Source organism: Garra rufa, chromosome 24 (assembly GCF_049309525.1).
Source record: "Garra rufa chromosome 24, GarRuf1.0, whole genome shotgun sequence".
Taxonomy (NCBI): domain Eukaryota; kingdom Metazoa; phylum Chordata; class Actinopteri; order Cypriniformes; family Cyprinidae; genus Garra; species Garra rufa.
The window spans coordinates 33,437,656-33,460,971 of NC_133384.1; the positions used below are offsets into that span (position 1 = coordinate 33,437,656).

Sequence of the window (23,316 nt, forward strand, 5' to 3'; positions counted from 1 at the left end):
ATATCATCTGTTTGTGTGTCTTCTGCTAGCCACAAATGAAATCCCTAATGTTTCAAGCACCTTTGCTCTGGAATATCCGCCACTCGGTATCACACCTCGTCTAATAATTTGATGAAAGCTCTTATAATTTTCTGTCAGAGATAATATGTTATGTTTTGCATGAAACCCACGTATTATCACTTCATTTTCGGAGGGAAAAGCTATTTATTGGGGGAGTTGAGTTTCGGGATTATGGCCTCAGTCAGAGCCCGGCGCCTGATGAAAGTCTCACATGGCTTATCTAATGTGAAATCGCCATGTGGTATATAGTTTCATTAAACGGTGATCAAGAATGCATTAGTTCAAAACAAGAAAAGGCAATGGGGCTTAATCCGCCATGCGCGCAGAAGCAGCAAACTCCAAACAAGTTGTTGGTGCGAGACAGGAGCCGAATTAAAAGTCCTCCCTCATAGAGCCAGTCTGCCATTAACTTGCTGCAGGGCAGCAGAGCAGAGAGTCTCTTTAGACTTCTCACAGGAAACAATAAAGCAGCACAAAGATTCATCGCCCAACAGAAACGTTTCGACTTTAACATTTCCAACAAAGAGAGATTGTGTCAGAGTGCCTTCGACTGACCTGAGGCGCATCGTTGGGACGTCACAGTCATGAGATGTTAATGAACATAGGAAATATGGATAGTGACGCACAACACCGGATGACGACCGCAGCATCATGTGTTTTAGATGAGAGGGGCATGCTTATTAGAAAAAGCCTTTTGTTTTGTGCTTACACTGATTTTTTATTCTTGATTTGTTCATTGGAGGCATGATTATATGAAAGTGAACATTTTAAAATAAAACCATAATTTGGACTTTATTGCCGGATTGCAACTTCCAATATTGCAAAACTTCAATTGTCACAATTAAGATTGATCTAACTGAAATTTATCTTTTACATTCTTACACTGCGTCGCACTATATGACTTTTTCTTATTTCTTAATTTATCACAATTACCTAATTTATTTTATTTATTTTTGTTTAAAAAATATTGAATTGTATTGTTTTTTATTGATTGATTGATTTTTTTTTTTTGTGAGGTTTATGCTTAAAATATGAAGATGAACATTTATTAAGAAAAGAACAATTTGGTGGTACTTTAAGAAAAAAAATGTCATACAAAAATTTTTTTTCCTTTTATTTTATTTATATATTATATTATATTTATTTTTTATTCATTCATAGGTTGATATTTCAGATTTGCCTTTTAGTTGTAAATATTTATTTTTATTTACATTAAAGAAATATATTTATCTTTATTAGACCCATCGGGATTGTATAATTCATTGTATTTTTTATTTTATATTAAAAAATGTTTTTTTTTTTCCATAGGTTAATTTTTCAGATTTTCTTTTTAGTTGTAAATTTCTTTTCACATTATTATAAATATATAAATAACATATTTAACATATTTATATGAATTCTATTTATATAAATAACATTTAAAAATACATTTATCTTTATTAGTCCTATCTGGGTTTTATTTATTTATTTATTTAGTTTTTATTCATAGGTTCATTTTTAGATTTGAAATATATGCTAATTAAATAAATCCATTTATCTAATTTTTTTCGATTTAATTTTATTTATATTAATTATAATTTATTTAATGTTATTATTATTTTTGTTGATTATTATTCATGGTTGATTTTTCAGATTTGCTTTTTAGTTGTACATTTCTTTTACCATTATAATAAATATATAAATAACATTAATAAAACATATTTATTTTATTAGTTCTATCTGGATTTTATTTATGTAATTGTTTTTTCAGATTTTAGTAATAAATATTCATTTTAGACCTTTATATTTCTTTTGTCATTATAATAAATATATAAATAACATTTATATAAATCCTTAAGTTTGAGCTTGGCAGATATTTTTATCCAAAGCAACAGCTTCGTCCACATATTCCTTGGAAATCAATGCCATGACCTTTGCATTGCTGTCTGCATTAAGGTCAATGTCAAAGATATGCTTATAAATATGTTTACAACCCATTTTATTTTTATAGCGTAACATATTTCTGAGTGCAGCTGCATATTCATTGAAAAAAGGCAATGTGAAGCATCAAATTATAACTTATCGTAAGACCAGGAATGTGAATAAAGCATGTAAACAGAGTTTTTGTGTTGACTTACAGCACGGATTATAACCTCGTGACAATTGCAAGCGTTTTAAACACTTGTGCATTTCCTTACACGATCAGTCGAGATGCGTTAAATGTAACTTGCACTTACGGACACACTCCGCTGTGACTTCCTCACAAGCTGAATTGGGTTTTTTTTTTTCTCTCCCCTCATCATATTCTCATGTAGCTTGTTTACTTGATGAAGTCAGACGCTCAGTGAGTAGAAAAGCAGTAGGATGCAAAGTGCAGACACCATCAGTTTCTTATGGCCAATGAAGTGTAATTTGTCCCATTTACATTTCAGAGGTGCATCAGACGGGTTTTGTCAGCACTGCATGCAGTAATTAAGCTTTAAATCAATAGCCGGCATTTGTCATGTTTACTGCCACTCTCGGTGCTGGGTTAAACTCATCAGTTTAGCGCTGGGTCGTTTTACTGCCCAGACACACTTCATTATTCCTTATTCTCAGGTAGAGCAGAAAATGTTCTTCTCTTTCTCTCTCCATCCTTCTTTCCATAGCACTCTCTCACTCTTTCTCTCTCTCTCTCTTTCTCCACGTGTCCGATGCTGACACAGGGTTGTGGAGATTGTGGAGACAAGCAAATCAGATGGTTATTTATTGTAATTTGTTTACATACAGTACTTCCGCAAGTGCTGTATGATTACTAGAGTTACTGCATTCAAAGAGGATTCGTTTTAGTGTAAAACAAGCAAAATACAAAAAATAAATAAAAATACGTGCAAACACTGTTGATGACAATTGAAAATTTCCTCATAATTTCCTCACCCCCAGGTCTTTCTTTCTTCAATTTAAGCAAATAAATTTTCAACTAGATTTTGAGTGGACTTCAATGGTTCAATGGGTTGAAGGTTCAAATTGCAGTTTCAATGCAGCTTCAAAGGGCTCTACACAATCCCAGCTGAGGAATAAGGGTCTTATGTATAGACAATTTTTTTTTTAAATAAAAAATTTATATACTTTTACTCATTTTTCACGAGCTCTGTGATGTGCGTCCGTTACTTCACGCATGACGTAATCACACGCTTAGTTCTTCATCTGTGTACTGTGTACTTGTGTATCTCATTTTCTCCTCCAACTTCAAAATCATCCAACATTGTTGAATGCAACATTGATGTTGCACGTTCGCTTTGTAAACACTAGGTTGATGCTTCTGTCTATGCGTGATGAGCATTTGTGGTTAGAAAGTATAGAAGTTTAAATTTATTTAGAAATTGACAGATCACTTTGCTAGATAAGACCCTTATTCCACGGCTGGGATCATGAAAACCCCCTTGAAGCTGCAGTGAAACTGCATTTTGGATCTTCAACCCATTGAAGTCCACTATATGGAGAAAAATCTGGAATGTTTTCCTCAAAAATCGTAATTTCTTTGTGACATGAAACAACATGAAAGACACGAAACTATTAGGAAATTTTGATCAAACCCACAACCTTGTGCTTTCATTTCACATTTCAATTTGGGACCAGTTGGTTGACAGAAATTGCAAAAAAAAAAAATAATAATAGTTTGGAGAACAACAGCATTTGAATTAGGTTTTGAAGCCCTAAAATTACTAACTCGAATTAAACAAGAACTAAAACTGAAATAAAAATTTAAACTAAATTTAAACTAAATTATAAATGCACACGGCAACTTTGCTAAAATTATCATAGTTATTAAAATTAAAAATAATAAATAAAATCTAATTCAAATGCTGTTTTCCTCCAAAATATTATTATTATTATTATTTTTTTTTTTTTGCAATTACTGTCAACCAACTGGTCCCAAAATGAAATGTGAAATAAAAAGTTGTGTGTTTGATTCCTACGGATTGCACATATTGATAAAATAATTAAAGTAGTTATTTTGGATAAAAGGTCTGCCAAATGTAAATTGGAAATCAATGCAAGTTGTTTCTTTAGTCGAAAACATTCTAGGATTTTTTTTCCATATAGAGGACTTAAATGATGGCCAATGGGTTAAGGGTCCAAATTGCAGTTTTAGTGCAGCTTCAAAAGGGCTCTACTCGATCCCAGCTGAGGAAAAAGGGCTTATCTGGTGAAACATTTCACCATTTTCTATAAAAAATTATTTTTAATTTTTTATTGTGTCATCACGTTGGAAAGGTCATCCGTGGTTAGTTCTTCATCTGTGTCGTCCAACATTGTTGTTTTACCTTGTTTTATAAAGAGCATTTGACTTTCTTTGCGCTTTCACTTTGTAAACACTAGGTCAGTACTTTCAGTACTTACAGATTTTGTAATGCGTGAAGTCGAGCTAGTGCATGACGAACATTTGTGGTTAAAAAGTTTATACATATACACTATTTTTTTAAGATAATGACCAATCATTTTGCTAGATAAGACCCTTATTCCTCAGCTGGGATCATGTAAACCCCCTTAAAGCTGCATTGAACCTGCAATTTGGACCTTCAACCCATTGATCCCCATTGAAGTCCACTATATGGAGAAAAATCTGGAATGTTTTCCTTAAAAGTCTTAATTTCTTCGCAACTGAAGAAAGACATGAACATCTTAGATGACATGGGGGTGAACTAATCATTTAAGCAACACTGAAAAATGATTGAAAGTTACTGCATTGCATGCACAAAATATCAAAATAAATGTCTTTTGTTCAAGGTTGTTATTGTTAAATAAACTGGAATTATTTAAAAGATTTTTGATAATTTAAATAAGGCTAAAATAAAAGATAAATATTAGATGAATGAGTTGCATTAAGTGGAGGCCCTAAAATTACTAACTTGAAGTTAAAACTAAAACTGCAATAAAAATTTTAAACTAAATAGTAATATTTTAAAATAAAAAACGAATAAAAATGATAATCACACACGGCAACTTTGCTAAAATTATAAAAAAAAGACTGAAAATATATAAATAAAACCTAATTCAAATGCTGTTTTTCTCCAAACTATTTTTTTGCAATTACTGTCAACCAACTCCCAAAATGAAATGTGAAATGAAAGCACAAGGTTGTGGGTTTGATTCCTAGGGATTGCGCATATTGATAAAATAATAAAGTAAAAGGTCTGCCAAAAGTAAATGAGAAATCAATCTGCAGCTTGTTCAAATGATGCAAAAGTACCATAGAAATACACTGGGAATGTGGTGTAGAAACAATTTTCATTGCTAGTAAATTTTACAATTAATTACAAGAAACAGCAAGTAACACATTAAAGTAAAAGTGGAGCTATGAAGCAGAAAGATTGAAATTACAACTTAAAAAAAAACATTTTTATCCACCTTTTTCCTTAGCATTAATGTAAGCCTATGAGCAATGGTTTTTTGTTTGCGCTACAAACCAGTGTGTTCATAATTAAGATAATACATTAAACTAATATGGTAGGACACACCAATTTGCAGTATCAAGCAGCAAAATAAGCTGTTTTGTACAGGTAAAAATAGCTGGACGTAGATGACACCGGAAGCCAGACCAATAAAATGTTTAAGCCTCGCCCACTCTTACACTTATAAGGTGGATAGTTTATCATAAAAGTGGGAAACAAACCTAAATTGACTTTGTACATGCATATATAACCTCAGGATAAAACCTGCAATGTCTAGTCATGAACTAATCATTCTTTTGAATCAGATGTTTTTAATGAATCAGTTGTTTCGGTTCACAAAACTGGATGATTTGTTCATGAATCGGACTAATCCAGTTCTCAAGTTCAACTCGCTGACTCAATGATCCGGCGACAGAGGTTAACAGCCCACTGAAGGGCAAGATTATCAGTGAATAACTTAAATTTCAGCCTGTTCCTGACACAAAGCTTGTATTGCTTCAGAACAGTTCAAATACAGTGCTTAAGTCATTTAATCAGCTTTTGTCTCATTTAATGAAGCTTCAGTCCTAATTAATTGTATTGTAATTGCATGTCTTCAAAATGTAATCTTGAATGTAAGTTTGAAAACCATATAGGTTTGCGGTGAACTATTCCTTTAAATAGGGCTCATTCTTCAGTCGCAAAGGTTTAGGTGTTTGATTTAGCTTTTAAAGATTCATTATACATGTTAGAGTCTCTAGAAGCTGATGGAGAACATCCTGTGCAAATCTGTTCCAGGTCAATCTACAGGAAGCCCTAAAAGACAATCTGAAGTTAGCGCAAGAGTACCAAGAGCTGCAGAAAGCTCTGATGATCATCAGGCAAGAAGCTGTTTGGGTTTTTGACACAAGAAACAGAGCAGAGGCCTATATCCAAGACCACAAGCAGGTAACTCTCATTACCGCAAACACTTTCTCTGCGTCTCCTTGCATATGTGTGTATACATCAGGGCTATTTTCTGCATGTGTGAATGATGTGGTTGTCTATCTTTGTCATCAGAGATAGACAGCAGGCATGCAAAATAGTGATGAGAGAGGGGTTGGCGCGGACTGGCGTATGCTCGCGTGCTCCACGCAGCCTGTCATAGGTGGTTGGTTTTAGTTGGGCAGTCAGCTAGGAGGCCACTGCAGTAATCTAATCACGATGAGATAAGCTTCATGACAGCGTTGCTCTGGCGTGCATGTGTGTTTATTCCATCTCACATGGCAGCGAGTGGAAACAGGCACATGGCAGATGCAAACGCTCTCAAGAACCAGCATCTCAGGAACGTTTGGGAAAATGCTAATATGACACGTACGTCCATCACTAAAGGATGGGTGGTTTCGCTGGTATTCATCAACGCTGCAGTGTGCAAGTGTAGTGTGTACCTATGGACTGCAGTGCATTAGTCATTTCCAAACAGCACTGTATACGTGGCTGTGTGTATTGGTATAGCAACAAACACTTATCACTGTAAAGATGTTTTCAGGTGCCGGTGTTTACAGTGAGAGCTTAAAGCTCAAGTGTGAAACATAATGACTGTTTTCAAACAGGTTTCTCATTTGCCGTTGGCCTAACGTACTGATAGATTGATCAGAATGTAAAAAAAAGAAATTACTCAGGAAATATTCAGGCCTAATTTTAAATTTAAAAACTAAAAAACAAATAAACTAGGGATAGTTCACCAAAAAAATTAAATTTTGTCTTTAATTACTCACCCTCATGTCATTCCAAACTTGTGAGACTGTTCATCTTAGGAACACAAATTAAAATATTTTTGATGAAATCTGAGTTTTCTGACCCTGCATAGACAGCAACGCAATTAACATGTTCAAGGCCCAGAAAGGTAGTAAGAACATTTTTAAAATAGTCCATTTGACATCAGTGGTACAACCATACTTTTGTAAAGCTACAAAAATACTTTTTGTGCACAAAGAAAACGAAAATATTTTCGTTTTCTTTGCACACAAAAAGTATTATCGTAGCTTTATAACAATACGGTTGTACCACTGATGTCACATGGACTATTTTAACTATCCTTACTACCTTTCTGGGCCTTGAACGTGTCTGTTGCGTTGCTAAGAAAGCACTCTAATTTCATCAAAAATATCTTATGCTGTGCACACCAAACGTGAAGCAAATATTCTCATCGCATTATTGCTCTGCATTACTCGCAGGATGTTTTTCGTGCGTCACACAAATTAAATCATCTCATAATGCTTTCCTTCATTTTTTGATACAACCGGATGTGTCAATAAATTATTTGCTGATTGGTTTGCGCGACAACTCATCATGCAAATTTTTTGTGTCGCCCGGCATGAATTAGCATCTATTCACATCGCCAGACGCAAATTCACATCGACCATGACGACTATTTGTGTCGCCAAATGCGAATTTGCAGCTATTTTTGACGCTCGGCACAAATTCACATCTATTTATTTTGTGTGGCACGCTTATTCGCGTCGCCTGACCTGATTTTTTTGCATCACCCGGTGCCAATACATGTCGACCAATGTGAAATCGCGACTATGTGTGTTGTCCGGCGCAAACTATTCACGTCACCCGGCACGCCTATTTGCATCGCCCAGACCAAATTCACGTCTATTTGCATTGCCCAGACCAAATTCACGTCTATTTGCATTGCCCAGACCAAATTCACGTCTATTTGCATCGCCCAGACCAAATTCACGTCTATTTGCATCGCCCAGACCAAATTCACGTCTATTTGCATCGCCCAGACCAAATTCACGTCTATTTGCATCGCCCAGACCAAATTCACGTCTATTTGCATCGCCCAGACCAAATTCACGTCTATTTGCATCGCCCAGACCAAATTCACGTCTATTTGCATCGCCCAGACCAAATTCACGTCTATTTGCATTGCCCAGACCAAATTCACGTCTATTTGCATCGCCCAGACCAAATTCACGTCTATTTGCATTGCCCTGCGCAAATCACATCTATTCGTGTCGCCCCGTGCAAATCGCATCTATTCAGGTCTTGCATTGACTTTGTATGTATTCTGCTCATGTAAATAAATTTGCAAAAAATGTAATGTTGTGAAAATCGCCTTCAAAGTTGCGCCGAAGTTAAATATTGCATGTTTGTGGCTATTGCATCACCCAATTCACGTCTATTCGCATCACCCAGTGCGAAGTCACGTTGACCGTTGTGAAATTACGAATTTGCAGCTATTCACATCACCTGGCATGCCTATTCACACCGCCCGGACCACATTCATGTCTATTTGCATTGCCCTGTGCAAAACACGCATTGACTTTGTATGTATGCTGATCATGTGAATAAATTTGCAAAAAATCAAATGTTGCGAAAATCACCTTTAAAGTTGTCCAATTAAATTTTTAACTTGCGCTGAAGTAAAATATTGCATCAACCAATTCATGTCTACTCGTGTGGCCCAGTGCGAATTAGCATCTATTTGCATCACCGGGCGCAAATTCATGACCATTGTGAAATCACGACTAATCGCATTGCCCTGTGCAAATCACATCTATTTCCATCTTGCATTGACCTTCTATGTATTCTGTTCGCTTGAATAAATTTGCCAAAAAAAATCTAATGTTGCGAAAATCGCCTTTAAAGTTGTCAAAATACGTTGCTTTGCTCAAATTCATGGCTATTCATGCATATTCACATTATTCGGCCTGAATTACCATCTTATTTGCTTAAGTTATTGCGCAACAACTCGTCATGTGAATCTTTAACCCTCTGGGGCCCGGGGGTGTTTTGGGGCCCTGAAGAAGTTTTGACATGCCTTGACATTTGTGCTTTTTTCAGTATGTTAAAAACATATTAATATCCTAAATCTAAATACATTGTATTTAGCATAAATTGGACTACAAAAATATGTAAGCAACATGAATGTACACTTTTAAGTTTTTGAGAAAACAATGTTTATGCGTGCATTTTGAAAAACTAAATTTTTGAAGTCACTGAAATAAGGTCATCTAACACATACAGAATATTTATTCTCGGGACTTTCGAGAATTGGATGTGGTAGGCTTGGTTTTTTTCTACCAAATGATGTGAAAATCATCTAGTTCACTTGTTTTCACAAAACAGTATATAGATTTAAATTTTTGAAGACACTTTTTGTTTAGAGTGGCTGTATGCGAGAAGGCGTGAATCATCATGAATAATGCTGTGATTTACACCTGAGAAGACAAAGACCTGCATAATGAGCCGCATAATGAGCCATTCAGTCGGATGTTGACTGAGAGGAAACAACAGAAAGAATAAAGGAAAAATGAAAGGACAAAATACATATATATTTAGTTTGAAGCGTATTTTGAATATATTTAACTATCACACAAAATAACTTGTCTTTCACTTGTGAGTGCAGTTAAACTTTTTATTAGGAACAAAAGTAATAAACACAGAAGTCAAGATGTCGAGGGTGCAATATCCAAATCACTTGCAGGAAACTTGAACACAGGAAAACGGGGAACAGCAGAAACTGCAAAGAAAACAAGTAGATGTGAGCAACACAATGATCTGACAAAGACAGAGCTAACATGGAGAAAACACATACACTACCAGCCAAACTTTTTATTATTAAAAGTTTTTTTTTTTTTTAAGTGAGCAGTTTTTTTTACATAGTAAACCTATTTCACAAAATTAGATAATTATTTTTCTTTAAAAAAGTACCTTTGACTGGTAGTGTATAGCATAGGCGTATAACAGTTAGGTGCAAATAAAACAGTGTGAGATAAATACAGGTGTAAGGTTTGTAATGAAGTGATACAGGAGAAACCATACATCTTCTACCTTTCATACAGATTACTTAAAAAGAGCATAGTAGTTTTTTATTTGAATTGGTTTATGTAAAAGTAAACATTTCAAGCTTTCTACAAGTAAATGCATTATGTCTGTGAGGCACGTAATCACTTAGATTTAGGTTTCATGCACGTTAGTTTCATTTATGTGTCTGTGTAAAGATATAACAGACAGTGAAGGCAGAGCGCGTGCCCTGACTGTTTTCTTATTTTCATAAAAGCACAGTGTATACAAATAAAAATATACCCTCTACAGTTTCGAATGATGTATTGGTTGTATTTGTACGATCAAAACTGACGGAGAATTTTACATTCTTTTCGGAGTTATTACAAAAGCGTGCCTCAAATGCGCCAGCGCGTTTTTCGACCAAAGTTGAAACATCCTGTCATCATGAGACATTTAGATGCAGTGAAATGAAACATACTTTATAATGTTTCACTTGCTGTAGTCAGGAAATACAGTTGACAAAAAGTCTTAACTGGTAAAATGTGTGCACATTCTGTCACAGTAACAACTTACAAATATAAAAGAAAAAAACTTACTTGTGTAAATATCTCATCTGCTGGTTCACGCCATGTCTCATTTAATGTTCATCTTCTGAAGTAAGTTTTATTCCTGACAGCCCGTCTTCTTCCAGAAAGGACTAACTTGAAAGAAAAGAAACTGCTTTCTCCTTTGTTTACTGTGATGTGGGCGTCTACTTTTGGCGCGGCGCCCTCACGTGGACGATTTGAATATGAAAGACTGGAATCGCTCCTGGGCGTGATCTAATTAAAACTAATGAAGCAGACAAGAGAGACTGGACATCGTGTTGGTTTCATACGGATTACTTTATCACAGAATATTTGATTTCAATAAACATTACTTTATTTGAAAGTATAGATATCAAGCTTTCTCTAGACATATTGCTCATGTCTCTGTGTTGTGTATTGGCTGAGTTATAGTCTATTTTAATGACGCGTTTCTGAATGAAGATCACGGAGATCAACGCGGCAGACAGCACACCCTTTTTGTTTTCTTTATTTTGTAAAATCACAATATTTTTTTGGTTTTGTGAGTATATACAAATAAAAGTAGACCCTTTACAGATTCGATTGATGTACTGCTTTTATCTGTACAATCAGAAATGACCGAGTAATTGAAGTTCCTTTTGGGAAACTGCCACAAAACGCGTATACGCGTGTTTGGACCCCAGGGGGTTAACCCATGTTAAAATTTTCAAGTAAAATATTGCATGTTTGTGGCTATCGCATCACGCAATTTGTTTCTGTTTGTGTCGCAGGCATGATGTAGTGTCTATTCGCATCGCCCAGTGTAAATTCTTGTCGGCCGTTGTGTAATTGTGACTATTCGTGTTGCCTGGCGTGCCTATTCACATTGTCTGGACCTAATTCATGTCTATTCTTACATTATGTCTTTTACACATCTATTTGTGTCGCCCCGCGCAAATCGCGTCTATTCGCCTCTTGTACTGACCTTGTATGTATTCTGCTCATGTGAATAAATTTGCAAAAAATCTAATTTTGCAAAAAGTAATAAGTTCTTAGCAATGCATATCATTAATCAAAAATTCCATTTTGCTATATTTATGGTAGGAAATTTACAAAATATCTTCATGGAACATGATCTTTACTTAATCCTAATGATTTGGCATAAAAGTAAAATCAGTAATTTTGACCCATACAAAGTATTGTTGGCTATTGCTACAAATATACCCGTGCTATTTATGACTGGTTTTGTGGTCCAGGGTCACATTTTTTTTTAACTAGTTGTATATTGCCACATCTAGCCTAAGTGATTTTTTCATATGCAATTCAGATACATAAATCTTAAATTTAGGCCAATTTTTTTTAGGTGGATAGTGATTTTTGATAACAAATCAGTGAACGAACAAATCTTTTTGATTAATTTTGTAGGTTACGGAATGGTTTGTAGGTTACATTTTTATGCCGTAGGTGCCATTAAAGTGATTGTCTTTTTGTCTTCTCAGTGAATTGTTTACTTAACTGATTCATTAAACAGAGTCGCCAAACACTGAAACACAATCAGCAAGCTTTTGACAAGCCTATTTTGTCGAGAGACTCTAGAAAAGGTGTTTTAGCATTTTCTCCACTAATGATGAAAAGGCAGATCCATATTTTTTTTTTCCATTTGTTGTCCAAGCTTAAAAAAAAAAAAATGTGTCTCAATAACCTCATTCATAAATGAGATCACTTGTTTGTTCAGTTCAGCGATGGGTATTTTATTCATTGTTCACTTAAAAGATTTGTTTAAAACACTAATTCAACATACTACTTAGAAGCAATATTTATACTTTTTTGTAACAATCAACTTGTAAATGGCTTACTTACAGTTGTCTGAGATCGGAAAAAGGAATCAAACAAACAGCTTCAGCTTTAAAGCTTTGTGACATTAGTCCGCAGATTGTTATTACTAGTTATACTGATCTAGACATAATCTGTCACTTTAAGTATATAGCCTTTTTTTTGTAGCTGTAGATCATTTTAATATGATTTGTTATTCTAGCGCTGATGGTAAAACTCTACTGAAGAGCAAGACACATTGTTTGTTCCCCAAAAGACTAATACTCGTACAACTCCTCATCTAACTACATGAATGTTATCAAGTGAGAAATGCATGCAAAAGGCAAATCCTGTGGACGGGATTCTCCACGCTCATGATCAAAGCCTGATTTTCTTTTACTCAGTATTCAGCCTTTTTACAGTTTGTTGTTTATTTTCAGACTGGTACGGCTTTCTCTCCTTCAGAGCAGATGTAGTCGCATCTCTTAACGTTTTACAACAAGCTCTTCTTAAAGTTCTATACGCATCTGTATGGACGCGTAGGCCGAATTTAATATGGATTCTTATGACGGCTTACTATTTTTGAAAGGTTTTCCATGCCATGCTGAGTGTGTATAGGCATCTATTATGAATAGTTTGAATAGAATGTATATTAAAACACCTGCTCCATAGGTATGAATCTGTGACACCACATTTGTGACCCTCTTAAGTAGCACAGATACATTTGTAGCAATAGCCAAAAATATGTTTTATGGGTCAAAATGATCAGATATTTTGTAAATTTCCTACTGTAAATATATCAAAACTTAATTTTGGATTAGTAATTTGCATTGCTAAAAACCTCATTTAGACAACTTTACAGGCAAATTTCTGAAGATTTAGTTTTTTTTGCACCCTCAGATTTTCAAATAGTTCTATCGTGGCCAAATATTGTCCTATATTAACAAACCATATATCAATGGAAGGCTTATTTATTCAGCTTTCTGTGATGTTTTTTGTGGTCCACGGTCACATTTATCAAGAGAAATAACTTCAAATACTTCAAAGCACTGTTTATGCGGTTATATTTATATGCCTTAGAAATGTGGATGATAAAAACCATTATAATACTTATTGACCTTCCCACTTTTAATCATATGGCAAAAAATATAACATATTAAATAATAATTAAAAATAAGAAGTAAATAGGGCAATGAGTAGAGTGCAATGAGACTTTTTATTTTCTGAGTCCAATGCTATAAAATGAGTCTAAATATCTGCTGTAGTGTGCAAGTGACAGATGGTGTTTAATCATTTATGTGAGTTTATATGGCGTCCTTTGCTTATGCTGGCAAACTTTGATTCATTTGACTGTATGTCTGCTATAATGGACACTCCAACTTTATCCTTATCACTTTTATATATAATCCAGGTTATCAGTGAGTTTTGCCAGTTTAGTCTGAATGAGAGAGCTAGAGCGCCCCCTTGCAGTGGTTGAATGCACAACCCATGGGCCTAACTAAACTTCCAAAATCACTTTAGTGCTTGTAAACAAAAGGTAACCCTGAAGGCCTAACAGAAATTGCATTGTATACATCTCAGACATGCCAAGTCGGGTTGTTATACGAGCACAGATACTGAAGAGAAAGCACGGATGAGGATAGTATCTCGTTTTTTACGCCGATGTCTTTCTACAGTATATCGTAACTATTGTTACTTGCAGCATTAATAGGATAGTACAGGTTTTGACACAGCTCCATAAAGGACATTTTTTTGTACTCGTTCAGTTAAAGGCTGAGCTAATTCGCTTTAGTTTTTCATGCTCCGAAGAACACATTGCCAAGCAATGATAAGCTTAAAGGAAGAGAGAAGAGATGGGGCGAAACAAGGGACGACATCCCTCCGAATTGAAACCCCCTTTTTTTCTGGAAAACTGCACAAATAATAAAGAGAGCAGCATGCTTTCTTTCTTTCTTTCTTCTCTAATCTCTCTCTCTCTCACACACACACAAACACACACTCACTCTCTCTCTCTCTCTCTCATTTTTTTTTTTTTTTTTCCCAGTATACTCGGAATAATTTCTCGTTGCGGCAGGGGGTTCATGACTTTTTGTGTATGTGTAAAATATGTCTGGAGGGGATTGGTATAAAGTTAAAGTGAGTGAAGTCGAAATATTTTACTCATCAGCTTTGCAGTCACCGAGTTTGCCTGAGCTAGAACAAAACCGCTGAAGCATTTAGAGAAAATTAACCCCCCATCCTGGCAGCCAGATGTGACTGGTTTCCGCCCAGTGCACATGAGTGGGCAGGGAGAGCAAGAGACTGTGAAATTCCTGTCAGCCCCGTGTACTGCAGAATGGGCTATTGACTGCTTTCTCTATTCCCCTCCATCATTCTTCTTGAACACTGCCATTAATTTCCTCTCCTGCCTTACCAATTCCCCCTCTCTCTCTCTCTCTCTCTCCCTCTTTCTTTCTTTCTTCCCCAGCTTTCTTTGTTGCAGAAGAGGATGCACAAAGCCATGCTAAAATACTTCAAACACCGCAGCGTCTACAGCCAGGCAGAGCTGGCCCGCTTCCAGACCCTCTCCAACCAGAACAACCAGAAAATGAAAGCCCTCCAGGTATGGGCTCTTTAGTACCCCCACAAACACACACACACAACGCTGTTTGGAAGTATTGCACTACAATGGGTCCCACTCGGGTTAATGCTTGTTGAGGTCAAGGTGGTTAGCCTTTAAGGAATATTTCACCCAAAAATATAAATTCTGTCATTATTTACTCAGCCTTTCCATGAAGTACAGAAGGAGATGTTTGTGCTCACTGCCGTATAACCAAAGTGAATGGTGACCACGGCTGTCAAGTGCACTTTTCAGTGAATAATGACTTAGATTTTAGCCTGTGACTCATACGAAGCTGCTCTACAAAATATTGCACACATAGACTACTTAAATGATGCTTTTATGGTCTTTTGTGCAACTTGACAGCAGATGGTCACTGTCTACTTTCATTGTATGAGAGAGAAAACAGCGTGAACATTTTCCAAAAAACATCCCCTTTTGTGTTTCACGAAAGAAATGGGTTTTTGAATTTGAAGATCAGGGTACATTTAACTTATTTTGTCTTCTGGAGCCTCTGAAGTGCAGTACTAAATGAAAACATATGATAAATGCACACATCTCCATTCTGTTCAAAAGTGTTCACCCCCCAGCTCCTAATGTTTCCTTCTAAAGCATCAGTGAGCGTTTGAACCTTCTGTAATAGTTGCATATTAGTTCCCTTAGTTGTCCTCAGTGTGAAAAGATGGATCTGGAAATCATACAGCCATTGTTGGAAAGGGTTCAAATACACAAAAATGCTGGAAAACCAAAGAATTTGTGGAACCTAAAGGATTTTTCTGAAGAACAGCAGGCCTGTTCAGAACAAACAAGGGACTTATGAACAACTATCACTAAACAAAACAAAAAAACAGCACTGTGGATCATTTAGGTAACAACACAGTATTAAAATCAAGGGGGTGTAAACTTTTGAACAGGGTCATTTTTATAAATTCAGCTATTGTTTTCTCTTGTGGACTATATGTAAATATCTTATTAAAAAATAACATGCATTTTGTATGATCACTCGTATTTTGGCAAAATAATAACATTTTGCACATTCTGAAAGGGGGATGCAAACTTTTGACCTCAACTGTAAAATGTTTTAATGAAATCCAAGAGCTCTCTGACCCTGCATAGACAGCAACCCAACAGATTTCATCAAAAATATCTTAATTTGTGTTTCGAAGATGAACGTCTTAAGGGTTTGGAACGACATGGGGGTGAGTAATTAATGATAAAAATTAAGTTTTTCAGTGAACTGTCACTTTAAGATATAAAATTGCACTCACTCAAGTGTTAAATCACAACAACAAAAAAATCTGAATGGGCCATTCACTTATGACGTCTTAAAAATGTGGCGTTCATGGCGTAAGGTGCTGAAAAAACAGTGAGACTAGCGTCCACCTACCACACAACACAATGTAGGCCATCAAAAAATAGTGCAAGTGTCTAATGCATGCACGGTCATTAAAATGATATTTAAATAATGACTGGAATTAGCATTGTATTTAACATGATTTTGTATACTGCGATAATGCAAGTGCAGTGTTTGGATGCTCTAACACAAAAGGCATTTGGTCTCAGTGGAAGGTGTGCTATGCGCGCTTATAATGAGGTGAGCGGCGGTGTGTTTGTGGCTCAGTCAGGGGAGGCCAGCTCTGGAAGTCAGGCTGGTGAATGGAGCATGAAGACGAGGAGTTCTTCAAGCTCCTCCGAGTGTGAAGGACAAAAGGAGCAGCCTTACTCTAAACTTTGTCACAGCTCTGCGCTGATCTCCTCCCCCAGACACAGACTAGCATTGTGTAGAGGAGACGTTACATTGTAAAATCAGAATATAGCAAGGCATAGCAATAAAGCGGCGTTGTTTTGAAATGACCCAAAACTATGCAGGTCGTGTAGTCGCTAACCATAGATGTTGAAGGCTTGGGAATAAATAAACTTGTGGTAATAGAAAATCTTGTTTGTCATTGCTTGCTATTGTCTTTGTATTGAAATACAATGGCCAGACAGCCACTGGCATATGGGACATGGGGGTTGTGAAGACAAGACAAACAGGGTCAGGGGCCCAGTCATGACATCATGAGCCGATAAGTTTTTAGTTAATATTTCAAAGAAAGGGATTGCTAAAGAGAAAAAGTTGTGAGAGAGGGCTAAATTGTCCAAAGACATCTTTGTCTCCATCTCATGCAGCCATCTTGGTAATCAGACAGCTATTTTTCCATTATGTGACAAGCTTTCAATAACACTTCAGATCACTAATATATTCATGTCTGTTGTCAGGGGGACATCCGGGAATGTTGTCCCGTGCCCTGATGGAAGAAAATAACTCTCACTCATATCTCAATGGCTATCAAAGGGCAATATGACCAAATCATAATATATATTATATATATAATATATCATAATATATGTAATTTTATTTCACTGTAACAATGTCAAAAATAAGGGAAATCATACAAAAATGCATATAATTTATTTTATTAAGTACTGACCTGAATAAGATATTTCACATTAAAGACACTTACATGTAGTCCACAAGAGAAAATAATAGATGGATTTATAAAAATGACCCTGTTCAAAAGTTTACATACACTTGATTCTTAATACAGTGTTGTTACCTGAATGATCCACAGCTGTTTTTTTTTTTTTTTTGTCCTGAACACTTAAACTGTCTTCTTTACAGTCACTGTTGGAAAGGGTTCAAATACACAAAAATGCTGAAATACCACTGAATTTGTGGGACCTAAAGGATTTTTCTGAAGAACAGCAGGCAATGTAACTGTTCAGGACAAACAAGGGACTCATGAACAACTATCACTAAACAAAAACAAAACAAAAAAACACAGCTGTGGATCATTCAGGTAACAACACAGTATTAAGAATCAAGCTTTTGAATGGGTCATTTTTATAAATTCTAAAAAGAAACAACTATTATTTTCTCTTGTGGACTATATGTAAACATCTTTTATGTGAAATATCTTATTCAGGTCAGTACTAAAAAAAAATAACATGCATTTTGTATGATCCCTCTTATTTTGGTAAAATAATTAACATTTTGCAGATTCTGCAAGGTGTATGTAAACTTTTGGCTTCAACTGTAGTTATTTTTGCTTTAAATAAGGTCTTTATGATATAAAAATGTTCACAATTCTTGTCACCAGTGTCAATATCACAAAAAACTAATACTAGCCTAAATAAAAAACTCAAACTCACTAAAGTTTACAGTCAGTGATTAAATAAGAATAAGAAACTAATTACAAGCAATAGGACAAAAACTACAGTAGAAAAAATGAATGCGAAATACTACAGACATTGTATAAAGTAATCAAATGTATAAAAACACTGCATATTCTTCACTGTGTAAATTAAATATATTTCTTCTTATTAAAGCCACAAAAGAGATTTAGTCAAGAGCAGTGAGAGATTTTCTCTCTTTGTTGTTGGATTAAAGGATAAGTTCACTTCCAGAGCAAAAATTTAGAGATGAACTGAACAGATGCCTCAGTTTTTTCCGGTTCAAGACAGTTAGGGTATGTCTAAAAACTCCCATCTTATTTTCTCCCTTAACTTCAAAAATCATTTCAAAATCATCCTACATTGCTGCAGAAGTGCCGACCCAATGTTTGCAAATGAACATGCAAAAAAGATCAAACACCCTTACCAAAAAAGGTGAAACCGCAATGTAGAACAATTTTTAAGTTGAGGGATAAAGAGATTTGAGTTTTTAGACATACCCTAACTGTTTTGAACCGGAAAAACAAGACAAGATGAGAGTTTGAGGTTAAAAAGTATATAAATTGTCATTTAAAAAAAAAGTTTCACTAGATAGGACCCTTCTTCCTTTGCTGGGAATCCACATTTGGGATTGTTTGAAGACGCATTTAAACGCATTTTGGAAGTTCAAACTCGGGGCACCATAGAAGTCCACTATATGGAGAAAAATCCTGAAATGCTTTCCTCAAAAACTAAAATTTTTTCTGACTAAAGAAAGAAAGACATGAACATCTTGGATGACAAGGGGGTGAGTACATTATCTGTAAATTTTTGTTCTGGAAGTGAACTTCTCCTTTAACATGAACAACAGACAGGTGGAATGTGACTGCTGTCACTTTAAGAGCCGCCCAGATCCAATATACTGTAACACATGTGTTTTCTTTCTCAACTGGTTGCTTTTACTTAAGACCTAAATTACTGTGTTTAAGATGATACTTGCAAAGATGGACCGTCTTCAAGTGCACGCACCTCTATGAAACGCTCAGAAACAGCGCGCACATATAGCGAAATTAGTTCTCTTTTGCGTTTCAACAGCTTTAATCACTTGTTTTTAAACTGCAGTGTTTAAAAAACACATGCAAACGCTATGTTTCCGTGAGCATGTAACCGAGATCTTTACCAGTTGTGTAAATTTTCCATTTCACAACCTTTTTAACCATCTTAAACCATCACAAAGAATTAATTTCCCTGCGTGCAAAGACTTTTTAGCTATGCTGATTCTGTCCGAACATTTTTTTCTCCTAAGATACCACTAGCAAAAGTTGTCCACCCGTCAATTCATGAGTAACCTGAAGGTTGCAAAAACTAGTTCCGCTGATTTGTCCCTGTGTCTTCCTGAGAATCAAATGACTGCTTCCAAGCAGCTCTACTGAAGTATAGAGATGGGGGAAGAGTAAAACGAAATAGAGAAAGCGTGCAAGCCTGTCATCTTGAAACGCCGCTGCAAGATTGGGCACTCAGTTCCGGGTTATGCAAGTTTACACCAGGGATAGCATAATTGACAATTGCTAACAACAGAGAGCAGGGTGGAGAGTTGTGAATGGCCAGTAATAATTGGAGCGAACGCCCACTGCGCTGCTCTCGGGGGACCGTAATCCAAGATCTTGTTTCTGATATAATTGTTAGTCAGAAAATTTCTGCATGGCTAGGCCAGCTCAGTTCCCAAGCTGGTTGACAGTGCAAGGCAGTTTAATAGAAAAACTGGTTGCTGAGGTTTTTTAAAACAGGCATGCACTGAACCCATGCGCGCGGTTCACCAGGAGTGTGGCACTCACTCCTTTGTTTTGTCTTTCTCAATCTCACGTCTTATGAAATAAAAGTGTCTCGAATGTCAGTGCCGCTTTTACGATTCAGGAAATGGAACAAAGTTTGACTAGTAAAATGCCAGCACTAAACTGATTTACAGATGATTCTCCAGTGACAAGCGTTCAAAAGTATCTGTGTATTCAGACAAAACGAAATGTAGGATTATGTACTTTATATTTTATGTTAGTATGACTTCATATACAATACTTTTCAAAAGTTTGGGGTCGGTAAGATTTTTTTTAATGTTTTTGAAAAAAGTCTCTTCTGCTCACCAGGACTTTATTTATTTAATCAAAAAACAGTAATATTCTGAAATATCTTTACAATATAAATTAATAACTTTCTATTTTAATACACTTTGAAATGTAATTTGTTCCTGTGATGCAAAGCTGATTTTTTAGCATCATTACTCTAGTTGTCATTATCACATGATCCTTCAGAAATCATTTTACACTGTAAAAATGATTTTTCAGAGTTGTAAATATAACATTATTGGATTATGTTGTACAAGAACATGCAATTTTCTGTTTAAAAAACAGAATATGCTGGTTTTAAAGCATGGCAGCTGGTTTGAGTTGGTTTAAGCTGGTCCTAAACAGGAGCTAGTTGCTTAGGACCAGCTCATGATCAACTAAGGACCAGCTTAAACCAGTTCAAACCAGCTGCCATGCTTCAAACCATACCTAACCAGCATAAGCTGTTTTTTTTTTTTTCAACAGGGTTTGTAATTATTTTTTACTAGCAATTTATGAGTAAAAATTGTTTTTACACCACATTTTTTCAGTCTAATATACTGGTTTGGTGCTTAAGAAACATTTCAACATTTCACTCAACATTATTATCGATGTTGAATAGTTCTTTTCTAACATTATAAACGTCTTTATCCAATTTTCATCAAATTAATGCATCCCAAATGTGACCCTGGACCACAAAACCAGTCATAAGGGTACATTTTTTGAAACTGAGATTTATACATTAGTCAAAGATGAGAAAGGGTTTAAGCATAAAAACAATAAGTGTTATACTGCGTTAAATTGTTGTTTTTCAAAAATAAAAATTAAAAAGTTTTCTCTTCAATTTAATTGCATTTTTGTTTTTTTGAGCAAAAATAAATATCATACATTTTCTCCTAATTTACAGAAGACACCCACTAAAATGTCATTCAGTGTAACAATCTTGTCAGGCATATTTACAACAAAACTATTTCTGACATTAAAAGATGAATTACTTTCACCCCAAATACTAATTAGTTGGAATTCTAAATTTTTTTTTATTTGCAACCATCCTAGGTTTTGCCCATTTGTCAGTAAGAATTTTTTTACTAATTAAAAACACAATAAAATTTAATATTCTCCCTTATTCGTTCATATATTTTAATATATAGTCAGAATAAGCATGTTGTTTGAATTTTTACATAAATATTGTTACACTGAATGACAATGTAACATTATCTCAACCAAATTTTGACATTTTATTCTCCAAAAAATTATTTAAAACCTTAAAAGTAGATGCTTTACTTACATTTAATGTGCTTTCTATGGATATATAAACACTTTTGTAAATTTATTTTGACGTGGACATCTTAACCTATTTGACTCGCATACAAGCTTTCAATTGATATATGATTTGTTATGATAGGACAATAATTGGCCGAGATACAACTATTTAAAATCTGCAATCTGAGGGTGCAAAAAATCTAAATATTGAGAAAAATCCCCTTTAACGTTGTCCAAATGAAGTTCTTAGCAATGCATATTACTAACCAGAAATTAAGTTTTGATATATTTATATTAGGAAATGAAAGATCTTTACTTAATATCCTAATGATTTTCGGCATAAAAGAAAAATGTATGATCTTGACCTATATAATGTATTATCAGCCGTTTCTACAAATATACCCGTGCTACTTATCCAGGATCACAAATCATACAGAGCCCCAAACTATTGATTGGTAGTGTTTATATATTTAAACTGTCTTAGCACTGCCTTCGGAAGTCTAGTTGGTTAGTTAACACAGCACCAAACCGGTGACCAGCTAAACCGGCCTTCCCGTCAGGGAACGTCAATGTTGATCTTCTGCGGGCTCCGGCTCCACTACAGGTTTTTGTAGTGAATTAGCCAGCACTCATTGATTCCATTTGCTTGCCTATTTAAACAGGAGGAGTTGTCAAACGCAATCCAGCGCCTCTCTGAGTTCCTGCTCTCGCTGACAGATGACTCAACTAGCAGCCATGTCCCGCAGCAAGCAAACAGACCCGTCGCAGATGCCGACGGATGGAGCAGGAAGATGCCTACAGTTCAGATAGCGGAGTAATTGGACGCTCACCTGCGCCAGACAACTTACTTAAAGCCCCAGCATGCTTCACTCTCTCCCCTGTCCGACGCTCATGGCCCAATCCATAACAATGAAGCAGGTGACTTTCATGCTACTGTCAGGAATGATCTAATTTTAGCGGGGTGAATGATTGCAATTGGCTTTGCCTCATCAGATAATTAATCTATGTCACCATTAATTGGAAAAGAGAATAATTAGGGGGCTGTGTTGACAGAAATTCTACGCTTCTCTAGATTCTTGGATCTAATTACACCTACTTAAACCCCTCTGACCTTAACTAGCGGATAGTATACCTGCGTAACCCTAACCAGGCTGGGCTTGGTCTCGACCGCCTCCCGCTCGGCGTCCTTTGTCATTTTTTTTCCTCCTTTCTTGCTTGTTTATCCTCTCTTTTCCTGTCTCCTCAGAGAGCTGTCTCCCTCAATCACTTTTCAATATTCAATCTTAATTTTGTGGAAGTTTAGCATTTTCAATGAGCTGGAGATGAATGATTAATGAATAAATTTGAATGCTTCATTTTGTCCATGGATCATTAGTCAAGTCCTTTGTGGGAAGGACCTGCGAAGAGAAAAAAAAAAAAAAAAAGAGGGAAAATTATTGAGACATTAGCCTGAAGCAATCCAGGGGTAAATAGTATGCACAGAGGGATGTTGTGTGAACGCTACCCACTGGCATTCTGCACAACCCCACCGAAACGCAAGCCTTCTAATTTACCCCGCTTCACAAGACTGA

General features: G+C 35.7%; 1 protein-coding gene across 1 annotated transcript in view; it reads left to right on the forward strand.

Moving 5' to 3' along the window:
- The window catches only part of ccdc178 (coiled-coil domain containing 178), a 42,211-nt gene extending 19,112 nt beyond the window's left edge, over nt 1-23,099 (forward strand). Inside the window, exons 17-19 of the mRNA XM_073831130.1 lie at nt 6,252-6,401; nt 15,060-15,194; nt 22,408-23,099. Coding sequence (XP_073687231.1) covers nt 6,252-6,401; nt 15,060-15,194; nt 22,408-22,563 — 441 coding nt within the window. The 3' untranslated portion in view covers nt 22,564-23,099. The remainder of the gene's footprint in view (nt 1-6,251; nt 6,402-15,059; nt 15,195-22,407) is intronic.
- Nucleotides 23,100-23,316: the final 217 nt, after the last annotated feature.